The sequence below is a fragment of the Cryptomeria japonica genome, chromosome 1, assembly GCF_030272615.1.
Source record: "Cryptomeria japonica chromosome 1, Sugi_1.0, whole genome shotgun sequence".
Classification (NCBI taxonomy): domain Eukaryota; kingdom Viridiplantae; phylum Streptophyta; class Pinopsida; order Cupressales; family Cupressaceae; genus Cryptomeria; species Cryptomeria japonica.
Genome location: NC_081405.1, coordinates 306,686,140 through 306,703,242, shown reverse-complemented (window position 1 = coordinate 306,703,242; position 17,103 = coordinate 306,686,140). Strand labels below are relative to the sequence as shown.

Sequence of the window (17,103 nt, the reverse complement as noted above, 5' to 3'; positions counted from 1 at the left end):
TGTCAAACAACACCAACTGCAAATGGATTGAGCTTTGAAAACTGAGCAAATGGATTCATAAAGACTTGAAAATTTGCATGCTGACTCACATTTATGCATAGAATTCAATATATTTTGAAATTATTCATGACGATCAACAGGGCAAAAGATATAAGCACTCAAAGTAGGCCACTTGGTAAAATCTGCATTTGTGCCTAAAATGCACTTTCAGCTCACCTCTTGAAATGGGTACCTGATAAACTGATCCAAACTGAATTTTGAAAGTTGCACATCACTGTATAGGCCAAATGAAAGGTGTAGGACACACTTCCCAAGCCTTACCCTTCGAAAGTCAACTGGCTCCATTCTACCCCCTTTTCTAACTAGGCCACCTGAATGAGATTAGGTGCCTTTTTGAAAATGCAATATCAAAATTTTGAAATGGGGCTCAAAACTTGACTCAATTTTAATGAGTCCCAATAGTGGCTCTGACTAGGGATGGTTGATTGCAAGATCAACACAAGAATTCAGAATCTATGGCAGAGCAGACCACCCAAAAAAGAGTCATTCTCTTCTCTTCTCAAAAAACAAGGCATACTTATTCTACCCAAACAACAGGGCACTTTATTGAAAACCACACAACTGAAGCAAAGCAACTATACAAAATGCAATACCCTTCGAAAGTCAACTGGCTCCATTCTACCCCCTTTTCTAACTAGGCCACCTGAATGAGATTAGGTGCCTTTTTGAAAATGCAATATCAAAATTTTGAAATGGGGCTCAGAACTTGACTCAATTTTAATGAGTCCCAACAGTGGCTCTGACTAGGGATGGTTGATTGCAAGATCAACACAAGAATTCAGAATCTATGGCAGAGCAGACCACCCAAAAACGGGTCATTCTCTTCTCTTCTCAAAAAACAAGGCATACTTATTCTACCCAAACAACAGGGCACTTTATTGAAAACCACACAACTGAAGCAAAGCAACTATACAAGATATACAAACATACTGACAACTAAATATAAACTGCTCCAAGCATTCTCAACATTTACCTCTGTCAAAAATCTGATTCTCATCACTTGACATCATGATCCAAACAAAAGAACCTTTCAATAGCAACTGAGCATAATCCTTATAATCAACCTCTTTCATCTCATTTCCACAACAGCTGGTGTGCACACCTTTTACCTGATTTTGAACTTTGTAATCACACACTATTTCATAAGTAAAATCATGAGACAAAACACAATAGAGGTCTTCCCAAGCCTTACCCTTCGAAAGTCAATTGGCTCCATTCTACCCCCTTTTCTAACTAGGCCACCTGAATGAGATTAGGTGCCTTTTTGAAAATGCAATATCAAAATTTTGAAATGGGGCTCAAAACTTGACTCAATTTTAATGAGTCCCAACAGTGGCTCTGACTAGGGATGGTTGATTGCAAGATCAACACAAGAATTCAGAATCTATGGCAGAGCAGACCACCCAAAAACGAGTCATTCTCTTCTCTTCTCAAAAAACAAGGCATACTTATTCTACCCAAACAGCAGGGCACTTTATTGAAAACCACACAACTGAAGCAAAGCAACTATACAAAATGCAATACCCTTCAAAAGTCAACTGGCTCCATTCTACCCCCTTTTCTAACTAGGCCACCTGAATGAGATTAGGTGCCTTTTTGAAAATGCAATATCAAAATTTTGAAATGGGGCTCAAAACTTGACTCAATTTTAATGAGTCCCAACAGTGGCTCTGACTAGGGATGGTTGATTGCAAGATCAACACAAGAATTCAGAATCTATGGCAGAGCAGACCACCCAAAAACGGGTCATTCTCTTCTCTTCTCAAAAAACAAGGCATACTTATTCTACCCAAACAGCAGGGCACTTTATTGAAAACCACACAACTGAAGCAAAGCAACTATACAAGATATACAAACATACTGACAACTAAATATAAACTGCTCCAAGCATTCTCAACATTTACCTCTGTCAAAAATCTGATTCTCATCACTTGACATCATGATCCAAACAAAAGAACCTTTCAATAGCAACTGAGCATAATCCTTATAATCAACCTCTTTCATCTCATTTCCACAACAGCTGGTGTGCACACCTTTTACCTGATTTTGAACTTTGTAATCACACACTATTTCATAAGTAAAATCATGAGACAAAACACAATAGAGGTCTTCACACAAACCGCCATACATTTCACTATCCCAATCAATTCTATCATTTGCAAGGGTACCATCATGTTGAATTTCAAAAATAAAGCACTCATTCTCAACATTGTAATTTTCATCAGCACATGCCTTATTATCATTTAAATTCATAGAATGAGGGGCATTACTAACCAATTGATGCAAACAAGGAACAGAAATACTTTGGTTCAGATGTGATACTTCACTATGTTGATCACACTCTATACTATCCTTGTTCATCCAACTCAATACATTCGCATCCTCAATATCCCATTCATGGAAAATAATGCATACCTTTGGCTGAAATAAGCTAAGTCTTTCTCATTCAGACTTATATCCACCTGAAAAACTTCCATCTATGGTCTAAAGTAGTCATCACACAACCCATGCCTCTTGTCTTCATCACGAAGTAAATTTTTACAACCCATGCTACTGCTATTCGGAATTACATCAGCATTACAAATTTGTTCAGCACAAGGGAAAACTCCAGCATTTTCATCAATGAAATCAGCACCATGAACATTAGTATCAAAGGCAAAGAACTCCATATCTGGTTCAAGCATACTATCAACATTCACATTCTCTTCATGGTACTTCAAATTCTAAAAGCATTCAAACATAGGTTCATTTAAATCTGAAAATAAAACATTATTTGCACTGTCACATATATTTTTATCTTCAAAAATACTCTCATTTTTAGATTCATGACTGAAGTATACAACTTTGTCTCCTCTTATATCATCTTCACAAGATGAATAATAGGAATTCTCATTACCATCATCAGCTGCATGACTAACATTCATTTGCTGATCATAGGAAAGTGAATAACTCGTGCCAAGATCACTCTCATTCTGAAAATGATCTTCATTGTTCATTTGTATACCTTCAAGGTGCTGAAAATCAAACTCAATGTCCTCATAATCAACAACACCACTCCATTATGAAACACATTCATCACTAGGTATACTTGCATTGAGAACACTATCAGCATCATCTGCAATTTCATTTTCAGATTTATCAAACTTAAACAAAATCTGATTTTCATCATATTGCACATTTTCACTTGCATAATTAACAACTTTTGGTGATCCTTCAGTATTTGGTATTGCAACATCAAATACATCAGCAGCATGTAAAGATCGATGGTCATCACCATCATTGTTTTCATTTTCATTATCCTTGGGAGATGCACGATTCACTTGATAATTGGCAGCTACATAATCAACATAAGCGGCATACAAATCAAATGGTATATATCCTTTATACAAATCTACCTCTGTACCAGCATTATCACAACATTTCCCACTGATCATTCCGTCATTACAGTGAGAGACAATCGACATTAACAGCAGAGATTCTTGACTCTCATTTAAATATAAATCACATGCATCAGCAAAACCATCTGGAAAAGCAAAGCTTGACATGTTTTGACACGGAATGATTTGTTCAGCTTCACATGGTATTTCACCATTGAAGGTGTTTTGGCAAGAAACAACAGCAGATACTACTCTCTTTGAGATCCCAAATTTTAAATTATTTTCAATATCCCTAGCTGTGTTAAAGGCTTCATACAAAGTTTTGGGTTCTTTGTTTCTTAATAGGAAACCCATCTTCTTACCAAAAGCACTCATATAAATATCCAAACATACTTTATCATCAAACTTATACTTCCTAGAAATTTTAGACAATGTTTGTGAAAACCTGATATTAAATGTTGGTACCAATTCATCTTCCCTGATTTGTATGTACGTGAACTCTTTCAGCAAATCACAATCACTCATTTTTCATCAAATTGGTTTATGAAATCTGAAATCAATTCCTCCCATGAGGAAATACAATCTGCTGGCAAAAAGGAAAACCAATCCCTTGCATCTTCTTTCAGTGATTGAACAAACAACTTCATACACATGTCTTCTTGACAAATTTCAAACTCTCCCATCAAATCTGGAAATCTTTTCACATGTTGACATGTTGATTCTGATTTCTTCCCACTGAATATTGGCAAATATTTTCTAATTTTTGTGGGTATGGGATTTGGGTAACCCAGAATATCTTCAAAATTTAGAGCAACATAATGGTTCATACTGAAACCTTTCCTATTACATGGTTGTTCTAGTTTACTGGACATGGTCATATATGGCAATACACAAGGCTGAAAAACTTCACTACTCATTTCTTCTAACTCCCACAAATGATTATACAACCTTGGATAAAAGAATGAAACACTTCAAGCACATATCCTTTTCAAATCTTTTCATAACATTGCTTGACATAAAGTTTTCCAAATTTGCATACTACGGAAGAACATATACACTGGACATTTCAGCAGAATGGATATGCAAATTAATTTGTGATCCCTCTTTACTAGTGTTGTTCACTTAATGGGAAAACTATTTTACTCATTCAAATTTTCAGAACAAACATCTTGCATTGAAACTTTTGAAAATACCTGGGTGTTTGCAACTGTCAGACTTGTAGATCTAAAGATCAACTTCACATTTCAGCATTGTCTTTTACCTCAGAGTCACCACCTCTTGCATAGAGGACATTTTGAACAACAGAATACCATTCAACACAAATTTAAATTCTCTACTGTCTCCTTCAATCTCACTGCAACCAACACTCTTCTAAGCTATTTAACACATATGGATTTGGGAAATCAACACCAAATCTATGTGTATCTTTCTACTGCACTTTATATCAAACTTTTATGATGAAGAATTTATCTGTAAATATGCATTAGCAGTGATAACTCATATCTTTGCACTATACATTGAACCATAAAAACCTTATGCAATACTAATTGAAAGGACATTAAACACTAGTATGAACCACAGAGTCGCCACCCAATAAGGAATTGGGGAAAAATTTGCATACAACTGCAAGGACTTGCTCACAACTCAGCAACATAAATTCACTGTTACTCTTTTATAAAATATGACATGACAAACATATCATTCTACAGATCCTGAACAAGAAACATTTTCTTCACCACAAAATCACTTTCAAACTCTATGCATACACAATGGACTGACTAACTAGATGAATTTAGGCAATTTCTATTCAGCGTCCCCAGTAGAGTCGCTATTTTGTTGTTCATCAAAACTGATTAATCCAAGTACACCTGCAATTGATCTATGAAGTAGCCAATTCAATCTATGAAGAACCTCAGGGCTTGGACAACATGACAAGGATCTAAATCCTTCTACTCTTCAGGCTCTGCAAAACCTAGGCGGGTATACCTTTGATTCTTAGAATCAAACCTATTACACACCTATGACAACATCAACATAAACAGATAGATCTCACCAGGGCTCTATAACAAGTAGTTTACTGCAGATAGGCTAGATCTACACATAAAACTTAGCTATGTTTGAGCATGAGATAGATGAAACATTTTAAAACATAACATAAAATAAAGATATTCTAATTGGATTTTGATTGGTTTGATAATCCCCTTAAATGCAGGATCAATGCCTTATCCAAGGGCAACAGAGTCACAAATCAAACTATAGATGAAAACTTATACTACAGATCCATCTTAATTCTTAAGTATTCTTGCATTTAATGCCTTGCATAAATACATTACTCAACTCATCCATAGAAAATATCAGATCCAAAAACATAAACCCTATTTTATTAATGTTTGCTCACAGAGTTTAAAATCTTCCTTGAAGATTACCTACAAACCAACATTACACTCACAGACACAGCTGCTCATGACCATCTTGATCCTCCTTAAGAATCAAATTTGAATAGAATGAGATTACATTTTAGAGACAAATTCTATATGAATTTGTGCATGCCTTACATACACAAGAACCTGCAACTAAGAACACCTATAGCAAAGAATTGAACTCCATTACTGAAAGAAAAGCCCTGCCCTGTACAATATGGAAGGAAACTCAGAATTGGAAACCATGAAAATATGGAGCCATCCTCCAAATTTCTGGAACCATTACAATGAGAAAAAAATGAGAATAAGAAGGAGAGGGAAAAACATTAGGTCTGCAACCGAAATTGCCAAGTGTCTCTTTTTCCAACTGAATTCACTATCTTCTTCTTTCCCATGGAAATTGCTCTCGAAAAATCTCACATTTGTTGAAACTAACTCCATAACTGCATTCCTCATCCTGAGAGCTTTCCGATGATATATGATACTTGGTATTTTGGGCAAAAATGGACCTCTGAGCGAATTAAATCCTTCATATGCCTCCATCATTTAAATTTTTGGATTTTCTATATAGTTCAACTATATATTTAATCTGATTTTAACTTTGTTTTTTAGCCTGATTTTGCCCTGACGCCCTGCCACATGGCAGCCTCTGATTGGCTGATGGGGTCCACTGGGCGCCACCTCGGATGACACCTCATCACCACCACGTGCACACCTCGTCACTGCCACTTGTACACCACTTGTCTGCTTGCTTGTCGACCACATCGTCGCCACCTCAGCGACACCTCAGTAGGATCTGCGAACTGTCTTTCCACCTGGACCCGCCACTTATCTTTCGCCATTTCGCAATGGCTAACTAGCTTGCATCTTCGAGTCACAAAGTCACACGAGCCGTTGCTGCATGCTCTTTAACTCTTCACGATTTCGCGAACCTTAACCGGCAAGCATCTTCCTTTTGCGAAATCGTGCCGGCCATTGGATCTCCTGGACTTTCATGGTCTTTAATTCCATTCGCTGAGCTTTTCGCCATTTCGCAGAGCTTAACTGGTGAGCATTTTTGGCTTGTGAATCCACGCGCTTCGTCGATCTCCTTGGAACATGCTCGAACTTTAAGCCGCCCTTTCTCTACAAAACTCGTCTGCCTCGGGATCCGTGCCTACGTGGGGTCCACTTGGGCGCCCATCAACACCTTGCGTCAAAAGCCTCTTGAGGCTTTGACATATTACTTGTGTGGGGCTTTGGTTATAAACATCAAAATTATCCGTTCCTCGGCCAATGTGGGATAAAGCCTCAAGCCTGGCACTGCAAGTTTTGAGGGTTTTCTGAGTGTTTTTTAATGGTGCCTTGCCTAGGGGTTTCAATGTTACAATCACGCAGAGGAGGAGAACTACAAGGTCGTGGCATTAAGCAACACACTTGCTGATTGCAATTGATGAAATTTTAATTGAAAACCCCTCTTTCATCAGCCACGTTGCATTTGCTTAAAAAAACATTTCATATCATCATCCATGCAGAGGAGGGGGGGGGGGCTGATTTCATTTTGATTTCAATGCCTGAGCAACCATGTGAGAGGTAGGTTTGGCTGGAAGCCTACCAATTGCATTAGCTTGGAGTTTCAACCTACCCTTTACCATGCCACGCAGAAGACAAGGAGGAATCTTGGGCTTTACACTTGCCCATAACATTTGCCTTAGAAGTTTAATGCTGCCCCTTTCAAACACGTGACACTCCAGATGATTGCAGGGAGGGCACTGGAAAGTCATGAAGTCATGGAGTGTCTTGACACCTGCATAGAGATTAATGCCATTCAAAAACTCCCAGCAGAGAGGAGTTTGCCTTTGCTTTGGAGTTTAAAAATGCCTCACCAAACACCACGTAGGGGACTGGCAAAGATCGTGGACTTTAGCTCACACCTACCAAATGCAAATTGCTTTAAATTTAAAAATAAAACCCTTTGCCCATCGTGCAGGAGGGAGGATGCAAGCAAGGGGCGTTGGAGTTTGATTTACACCACAAATTGTATTTTCTTTACGATTTCAATGACTCCTGCTCCAAACGCCATTATATATGCTGCCAATTTCATTTTGTTTGAAAATTTAAAACCTCTTAAACTCCACACCATTTGAATTTGCGAGAAGGTTTCTAAGACTTTTTAGTTCATGTGTGTGTGGAGGATGCTGGCAATATTCACTTGCTTAAATGTTTTAATGACCTTTTCCTCTTCAACTGTCACACACAACAGAGAGGAGATTGTAGGTTAAACACCTACCAATGCACTTGCTGAGAGTTTGATGGTCTTTACACATGCTAATTGCATCTGCTTGAAATATTTTAATGGCCACCAAACACCACATCATTTGCTCAAAGTTTCTTTAAAGCCCACTGGGAACCCCACTTCAAAATGGCCCACTTAACAACCTCTTAGTTATATGTCCACAATAAGCCCACATAATGAAACAAAATCATCTCCAAATGAACCAAGTTGTCAAAATAGACCAAGCCGGTATCAATATGCCTCGCCATGAAATAAGAACATTTCACCATAAAATTTAATGCATGGGCATGAGCCAGGTCGGGCCCCAAAGTGGATCCAACTAAAAAAAAAATTGTTTTCATGCAACTGACCTTCGTAATGCTTCAGGAACCTCAAACACACCTCTGGAATCGATCGACATCGTTTTCGGATCATCAAACCGATTTTTGCAACTTTCAAGCACTTGTGCCACATTTTCGCATTTAATCGCGAAGACGTAATTTTTAAGCCAGTTAAAACACTTTTCTGGATCATGTCATTTGACAGGCGTGTACTCTGATATACAAGTATGAACTCTACCAAACAGTTTTTCAAGATGAATCCCGAGCGAAGAATATTAATTGTCAAAAATGACCAACTGGCTTTGTCGACACTGCGGACCTGATGAAGTCAATGCTTAGGCAACACATGATGCCTTTCTTAAAAATATCAAATGACCTCCGTAGACCCTCAAATCTGAGGCATAGCTACCTTGTAGTACATATCAAATGTTTGAATACTCATTTCAACCTGGGAAGCCAACTGGGGATAATTAGCATGCTCATGAAAATAGCCACAATCTACTGATATAGCAATGAAAGTACAGACCACTGAAACAGATGGCTGAAGAAACCCTTTTGAAAACCAATCAAACGGATTGGCAGAGGCTTGAAATTGGAAACATAGCTTGTCATTTATACCAATAATAGCCCAGAATAAATATTCTGGCATGACATTCACCGAGGCATCTTTTACACTTTTGCAAAACAGGGCTCCGACTAGCTGTCGAAACAGGGACTTGTCAAACAACACCAACTGCAAACGGATTGAGATTTGAAAACTGAGCAAATGGATTCATAAAGACTTGAAAATTTGCATGTTGACTCACATTTATGCATAGAATTCAATCCATTTTTAAATTCTTCACGAAGATCAACAGGGAAAAAGATATAAGCACTCAAAGTAGGCTACTTGGTAAAATCTGCATTTGTGCCTAAAATGCACTTTCAGCTCACCCCTTGAAATGGGTACCTGATAAACTGATCCAAACTGAATTCTGAAAGTTGCACATCACTGTATAGGCCAAATGAAAGGTGTAGGACACACTTCCCAAGCCTTACCCTTTGAAAGTCAACTGGCTCCATTCTACCCCCTTTTCTAACTAGACCACCTGAATGAGATTAGGTGCCTTTTTGAAAATGCAATATCAAAATTTTGAAATGGGGCTCAAAACTTGACTCAATTTTAATGAGTCCCAACATGACCAACTGACGACACTCACACGAGTGTAACTGAGTAAAATAGGGTCAACTACTACCTCCTCCACTTCCATTGGACAGATATAAGGCATGCTCAGACCTGTGAAACCAGGTGGAGACGATACCCCGTACCTACCCGGTACTTGTACCTGCAATATCTTGCATCACCAAACCACACATGCATATATACATTATAGAAAACACGACATACACATCGATGAAGGAGAATCGCGACGCTCCTTGTCTCATCGAAATGAGTGAAGGAAAATCATCCCCTTGCATCCAATACACTCGTAGACACACAACATATAATTCCACATTGCATAGAAGATAAAGTAAAGTGTCGGTACATAGCAATAATCCATAAAATGCCATAAATCACAAGTACTAAAATATTGCAAATAAATTATGCATCTCATATCCAGATAAAGCATGAAATAATGTCATATAAGTCTGAATAACACATCATGGTAATGTATCCACTGAAAGTAAACAATAATAAAATATGAGTCTAATAAGTTCAAACGAGTAGGGGTACTACATTCTCCCCCCCAAAACTAGGCTTACTCCTGGAAGCCTAAAACAAATAAGAATACAACTCTCTCATCTTCACTGCATCCTCTGGAACCCGCTGACGCGACTCCTCAACCTGAGCATGAATAGGCTGCTCAAACTCAGGCCTGTGGCCTAACCTAGCCAGAACCTCCTAAAACATCTGTCTCAGCTCTTCCCTTTTGAGAACCTGCTCTCCTACATGTTGAGAATCCCGATGAACTAATTGTTTCGGCTCAACACTCACATGAGTGGGTGGTGGTGAAGGACTGTGACGGTCAGAACCATGACCCCGTCCTCCACCTCTGCCTCTATTGCGACCACCCGTACGACCACCTCCCCTAGCTTTCCTAGCCATGACCTAGCATTGTATAGAGAAAATGGTTCAGACCTACGGCAAGGATAAAACAAGGGAAACACAAACATTAAGACCTAAGCAAAAAGGTCAAACTGGAAGGCTCACTACAAACCCAGAGTGCCCAGTGTTGAAACTTGGGCTCTGCTATCTACCACCATTTAATAGCAAAATTTGGCTTGGAAAATTTTACACTAAACTTGATTTAATTGTTATGACTAAATCAAAGAGCATGCATTAACAAAGATTAATAATAAAGTTGGAAAAACATTAAATATTATTATTGATAGAGTTGAATCTCTTTGTTGGTAGCTTGAGGAACAATCATTTTTAAGGACTCTTAATAGTGTTGAAAATAATAATCAAACATTATTAATGATAGGGTTGAAAAAAAAATTAAACGTTATTGATAGAATTGAATCTCCACTTTATTGTAATCTCAAGGTGCGTGTAGGTATAAGGATTATTATTAGAATTGAAAAAATAACCAAACATTATTGATAGAATTAAATTTTGTCTTGGAAAAAAAAAGAAGAAAAAAATTCATTACTAACTATTCACAACAACAATCAATAGAAAAATAGACAAAGGACATTTTCCAAATTGTTAGGTGAACAAATTGATTATAAACTATAACACATGGTCTAACTTTTTAATTCTGTATAATGATTGACTAAATAAATTAGAAAAATTACATCCAATAAATGCACTAATATTCAGACCTCCAACAAGAACTAATAAATATATTAAAAAAAATACACTCATCTTGTATTTATAATTATATACATATTCTTAAAATACCTTCCATATATTTTATTTTTATTGAAGAAAATCTATTTTAATATAAATCACACAAGTCAATTCTTAATTTTAGAATTATTATATCTGTGATTAAATTTTAATAAAAAATATTTTAATTTTAAACTTTAAATTTCACTATCAAATTAGACAACTCAATACAAACTATATACTTTATGATATATATGAGAACATTTAGTATGACTTGCCTACTTGTATGAAAGCTATGTAACACTTGAATGCGTCTTAGATAAATAAATAACGTTTCAATCTCCATCCCACTCTTGTACACGCCAAGGCATTTGAGGACGTCAATGAAAATAATAATAATCACTCACTATTTTAGACGGTGGTATAAATTTCCATATCAAACAAAAGAAAATAAAGGTGGAATGTGATATGCATCTACCTCCTTGGATAAGGATGGATTCAAAGTATTGATTATAAATATCAAAGTTAAGGTCTTATATTTAGGAAAAATAATTTATAAGATAATTTTTTTTAAAAAAAATGATTTTATAATTTAAAAATGATTTTGGATAACTATCATAAGGTTGCTTGTCAAATTTAAATTTTGTCTGTTAGAATACAATTGGTAGGAGTGACATAATATTTCTTGATTATACTATATGCTAAAACCAAATTTCTAAGAATATACTAGATAACAAGAAGACTAAAATTATACATTCAATGATTAATCTCTTTTGTGAATCCCTTCAAGAAAATCAATATCTCTACGAATATACTAAAATTACACATTGAATGATTTTTTACGGAATTGATCCCCTTCTTAATCTCTCCACTAAAATCAAATATCTAAGAATACGTTTTTTATGAAATTAATGCCCTTGGTGAATCCCTCAACTAAAATCAATTCTCCAAGAATATGTGGCATAATGAACAAGACTAAAATTACAATTGAATGATTTTTACGGAATTAATCCCAAGACAAGACTAAAATTATGATTGGACAATTTTTATGGAATAAATCCCCCAATATTTCCAAGAATATACTAAAGTTACACATTGAACGATTTTTTACGGAATTGATCCCTTTCTTAATCTCTCCACTAAAATCAAATCTCTAAGAATAAGTTTTTTATGAAATTAATGCCCTTGGTGAATCCCTCAACTAAATTGCATAATAAACAAGACTAAAATTACAATTGAATAATTTTTACGAAAAATAATCCCTTTGTGAATCTTAGACATTGAAGATTAGGGTAAAATCAAATCTTGAAAAACAGACGAGACTAAAATTACACATCAAATCCTATTTACAGAATGAATCCCAAATCAAATCTCCAAGAATATACTAAATAATTTGATCGTGTTGAAGAGTAACATAAAATCATGTTCCCATATAAATAACCAAAAAAAAACGAATTGAATTTAAAAAATAAAAATTATGAGCATTTTTCTTCCTTGGTATGAGAAGTGTCAGGGATTGTGGCAACTTTATGAGAGTAGATCACGTGCAGATGGATCGGGCAGAAGCATCCCACGTGTAATGATCGTCTGACTCACATGCAATACCCTCTCTTTTTATGACATTCAATTCCACTTTGTCAACACGATACTTTTATTCATATTTCATGTGAGGGACTCAGAGATCCCTAGGGCATTTTGGCACTTCCCAACAATATAATATAATACAGAGCCCCTGGCTGCCCGCTGCTCCCCTGCCCCCTGCCCCTTCGAACCAAACAATTTATTTCTTGTGTTTGGCAAAAGGAAGAATAACATTAATTTTTGAGGCTTACGTTTTCATGTAAGTCGTAAACTCTTCGGGCAGAGTGTACGATGCAAGCGTGCGGACCGTAGCAGTGATGTGACCGTTGGGGATGTATCTACGGTTATGTGGGTAGCGATACATACGATGCGGACCAGAAGAGCTCCGTAGCGACAGATAACCCGTGACACTTACAGCTGTGTACAGCTGGCACGATTGGATTGATTGGATGAAGCGCCGGAACCGGTAGCGGTCACATGCGGACGTAACCTCGTAACTGCACATATTAAGTCTTAACAACTTTTAACGGCGTTTAGGTCACCAAACGGCGCGGGTTGTTACGGATAACGGTGGTGGTCTTTGTTTATGTAGTGGCGGTTTTGTCGTTCGCGTTTATTGTTGGGAGATCGGGGTGGCCCCCGAGTGTTTAAATACCGGAAACCGCTCTGGTATTTTAAAGCTCTGAGAAGGAAGGAGTGAAGGAAGGTGGTGGTCCGATTTCATGGCTTGCTGGTAAACAACGCAAGACGGTAGTTGAAGTTGCGCTGTTTTTATTATTTTTATTGATTGTTTGGGTTGCGTATTGTTTTTGTTTTTGGATCGGTTGAAGGTTAGTGCGATGTTTGCATCAGAGGAAAGCGGTATTTTGCGTGCAGACAACGGCTGGTGGCCCATTTTTACAGAGGCCGCGTATTGGGGTGCGTGGAGAATGATCTTCACACAGGCGGTGCGTCGGCGGTTCGAGCCCCGGGAACAGCGATTTTAGTTTGTAAGCGGCGTGGTCGTTCGGGAGGAGGAAATGGCGAAGATTTTGGGCGGAACGCTCCGGAGGAATAAGCCCTGCGTTTTTGCTGAAGGTCTTGGCAAGCAGAGGTTTTTCAGGCATGGGAGAAGTGAGAGAGGGCAGCAGTGGATGTGTTACAGATATATGGGATTGAGTGCCTGGATTTTTCTTTCGCTTTATGTTTGCAGCTCTTTATTTACCTTCGATTGGAAGCCCGAGAAGGTTCGAGGTTTTGGACATGAGATTCGGAGGTCTGTGGTTCGACCCCGGGGGCTCGCGTCTAGTGTTGTGGTGGAAGAGAGCTTTAGCCCTGGCCGCCTCAACAAAAATGTCTTCTCTGATGCGTCTGGTAGGGGAATGTCCATTTATTTATGGGATTTTTGCTGTAACTGTTTTTTCCTTTTTTGAAATCTTTTATTTTGGTTTTCTGTGTTTTTTTTTTCAAATTTGTGTTTGATGCGATAGTGTTTTGGTGTAGGATTGTCGAGTGATCTGAAGATTTATGTGTATAATCTTCCTTCCAAGTATAATGAAGACTGGCTTGTGGACAGCCGATGCAGCAGCCATTTGTTTGCTGCTGAGGTTGCTATACATCGTGCTTTGTTGGAAAGTTCTGTGCGGGTTTTCGATCCCGAAGAAGCTGATTTTTTCTTTGTTCCAGTCTACGTTTCCTGCAATTTTAGCACCAGTAATGGATTCCCTTCTCTAGGGCATGCCCGCCCCTTGCTTTCTTCTGCGGTGGAATATATTTCAAATATTATGCCTTACTGGAATCGCAGCGGAGGGGTCGATCATGTCTTTGCAGCCACTCATGATCATGGAGCCTGCTTTCATGCAATGGTTAGTTTGGCTTCTTTCAAACAAATTCCTTCTCTGAAGTTCAGAACAGTGGAGTTGCTTGATAAATTTCAGAAAACCGTGGTTATTCTGTTTGTATTGTTATGTGATTAAATTTCTGGTTTCTGATTCGCAGGAGGATGTTGCCGTCAGTGATGGAATACCTTCATTTTTGCAGAGGTCTATAATCTTGCAGACGTTTGGTGTAAAGGGCAAACATACATGCCAGGATGTGGAGCACGTACAGATTCCTCCCTATGTGTCTCCCAAATCCATTCAAGCTGCTCTCGGATCCGTGACTCCTCAGAATCAGAAGCGTGATATTTGGGTGTTCTTCAGAGGAAAAATGGAGATTCATCCCAAGAATATCAGCGGCCGCATATACAGCAAGTAAGATTTTCTTTCATTCTCTGCGATTGATTCCTCAAATCTCCATAATTAGCAAGAGTTGGTTATAATCATCTAGAACTGATTTCTCAAATCAATATTTTTCGACCTGGAGAAAGGATTACCTGGTTAAATTCTTTAATGTTTCAACATAATTACTAGACAAATGATGACACGGGGATGATTTTGGGTGATTAAAATAAACGGACAAAGGATATGACTTCTATCAGCAACAGTGTCATTGACATTAATTTGGGTGGTGATGGTTTCCCTCATGGGACACTTTTCGGAGGATTCATGTGAAAAGCCATACAATTTGTCGTTTCCATTGATTGGAGACTTGGTTTGTGCAAATAGTATCTTGCCTACTCAGAAAAAATTCTAATTCTAGGAGATTATTTTTCTTATTTTTGGATCGGACAATCAAATTCCCTGCTTTTTCTCGCATGCAATCCTAAAATAATGGCACAAACCCAAAAATAAACGGTGAAAGAAACCCACGTCTATTCACACTGTACAATTTCAGAACATGTTACAGGTGACCGTATGCTCTGCATTGAATTGTAATGGGTTTGTATTCATGGCAGTCAGACATTCATGGCAGTCAGACTGATTTTAAAGCCATTGATAAATTAACCCGTTGGTCTGAATACTGATGCAATAAAAGCAGTGATAAAGAATTGGTTTTACAGTAGTGATTAATAAACAATTCGGTGGTGTACCAATCGATATTGATATTGATTGATATTTTGTTTTGCAGGGGAGTGAGAACAGCAATATGGCAGAAGTTTGGGCACAATCGAAAATTCTACATTAAGCGTAAGAGGTTTCAAGACTACCAGTCCGAAATAGTCCGTTCAGTGTTCTGCCTATGCCCATTGGGGTGGGCCCCATGGAGTCCACGTATTGTCGAATCAGTTGCCTTGGGCTGTGTCCCCGTCATCATTGCGGACAATATCTCCCTTCCTTATTCAGACGTAATACCATGGCACAACATCTCACTCACTGTACCAGAGCGTGACGTGGCAAAGCTGGGTAAGCTTCTCGAAAAGGTCGCCGCCACCAACCTGACAACCATTCAGCGAAATCTGTGGAAGGAGACCAATAGTCAGGCTTTGCTCTTCACAGATCCCATCCAGCAAGGCGATGCTACGTGGCAGTTACTCGAGGCCTTGACACGTAAGCTGGGCAGGTCACACAGGAACCGTACATTGTCAGCCCTGTGAACAAATTGATCGACACGTCAGCAGGACCGTATGATTATTCATTTATTTATTTTTTTGTGTGCTTTACAGATGAGCCAGAGACATAATGCAGAGCCGAATATGAGTACGGTACTTACAGGCTGCAGGCAGCCATACATATTACCCGCTGTTGTATGTCAGACAATAATACATTGTAGTCTGCTGTATTAAGACGTGGCGCATGGCTATTGGTTTTTCCATCGGCAAGCCGACAGAGTGGCCTATGAGTACTATTTTTTATTGATTTGCGTGGGTCCCATTTCGTGGAAGTTTTCGGCGGTCTGAATTGACCAAAAGGCATGTCACATGCCTGGGGGCAGAAGGCCACGCTGGATGACTGCCCGTGGTCCCGCGCTCTTCTGCCACGTGGATTACACTGTTAAGCTGAACGTTTTTAATGTAAAGGCGAACGATTTTGTTGTACTCAGAATTGAGACAGTCCGTTCTTGTTAGCCCGTGTTTTAATTATTCTCCGTTCTCCGTTCTCCGTTTACAAGTAAGCCCGTGAAAAATACGGAAAAAAAACAACCCTTTGATTGCGAACTGATTGAAAATACCAGGTTTGATTTGATATGGCATTAAAGTGCGCATTTTCTGACCAATGACATGACCCGTGGGACCCACCCTAATCACATCACAGTCATTCAAAGGCTTTAGGCCCCCAAAGACAAGCGAGTTAGTTAAGCTCTCATAAAATTGTGGAAAATAATTTGATTCCCCTAATTTTCATTGTTAAACGCAAAAGCCTTGGAATCATTCCCAAAGTCAATCAAAAGATAATTTTAA

At 38.2% G+C, this 17,103-nt stretch overlaps 1 protein-coding gene across 1 annotated transcript; it reads left to right on the top strand.

The window, feature by feature from the left end:
• Nucleotides 1-13,439: 13,439 nt before the first annotated feature.
• On the top strand, nt 13,440-16,769 carry LOC131026904 (probable glucuronoxylan glucuronosyltransferase F8H). Its single transcript, XM_057956917.2, has 4 exons — nt 13,440-14,198; nt 14,328-14,689; nt 14,823-15,076; nt 15,834-16,769. Exons 1-4 carry the CDS (start codon nt 13,865-13,867, stop codon nt 16,297-16,299), a joined length of 1,416 nt encoding a protein of 471 aa, XP_057812900.1. The 5' UTR covers nt 13,440-13,864; the 3' UTR covers nt 16,300-16,769.
• The last annotated feature ends 334 nt before the right edge of the window (nt 16,770-17,103 follow it).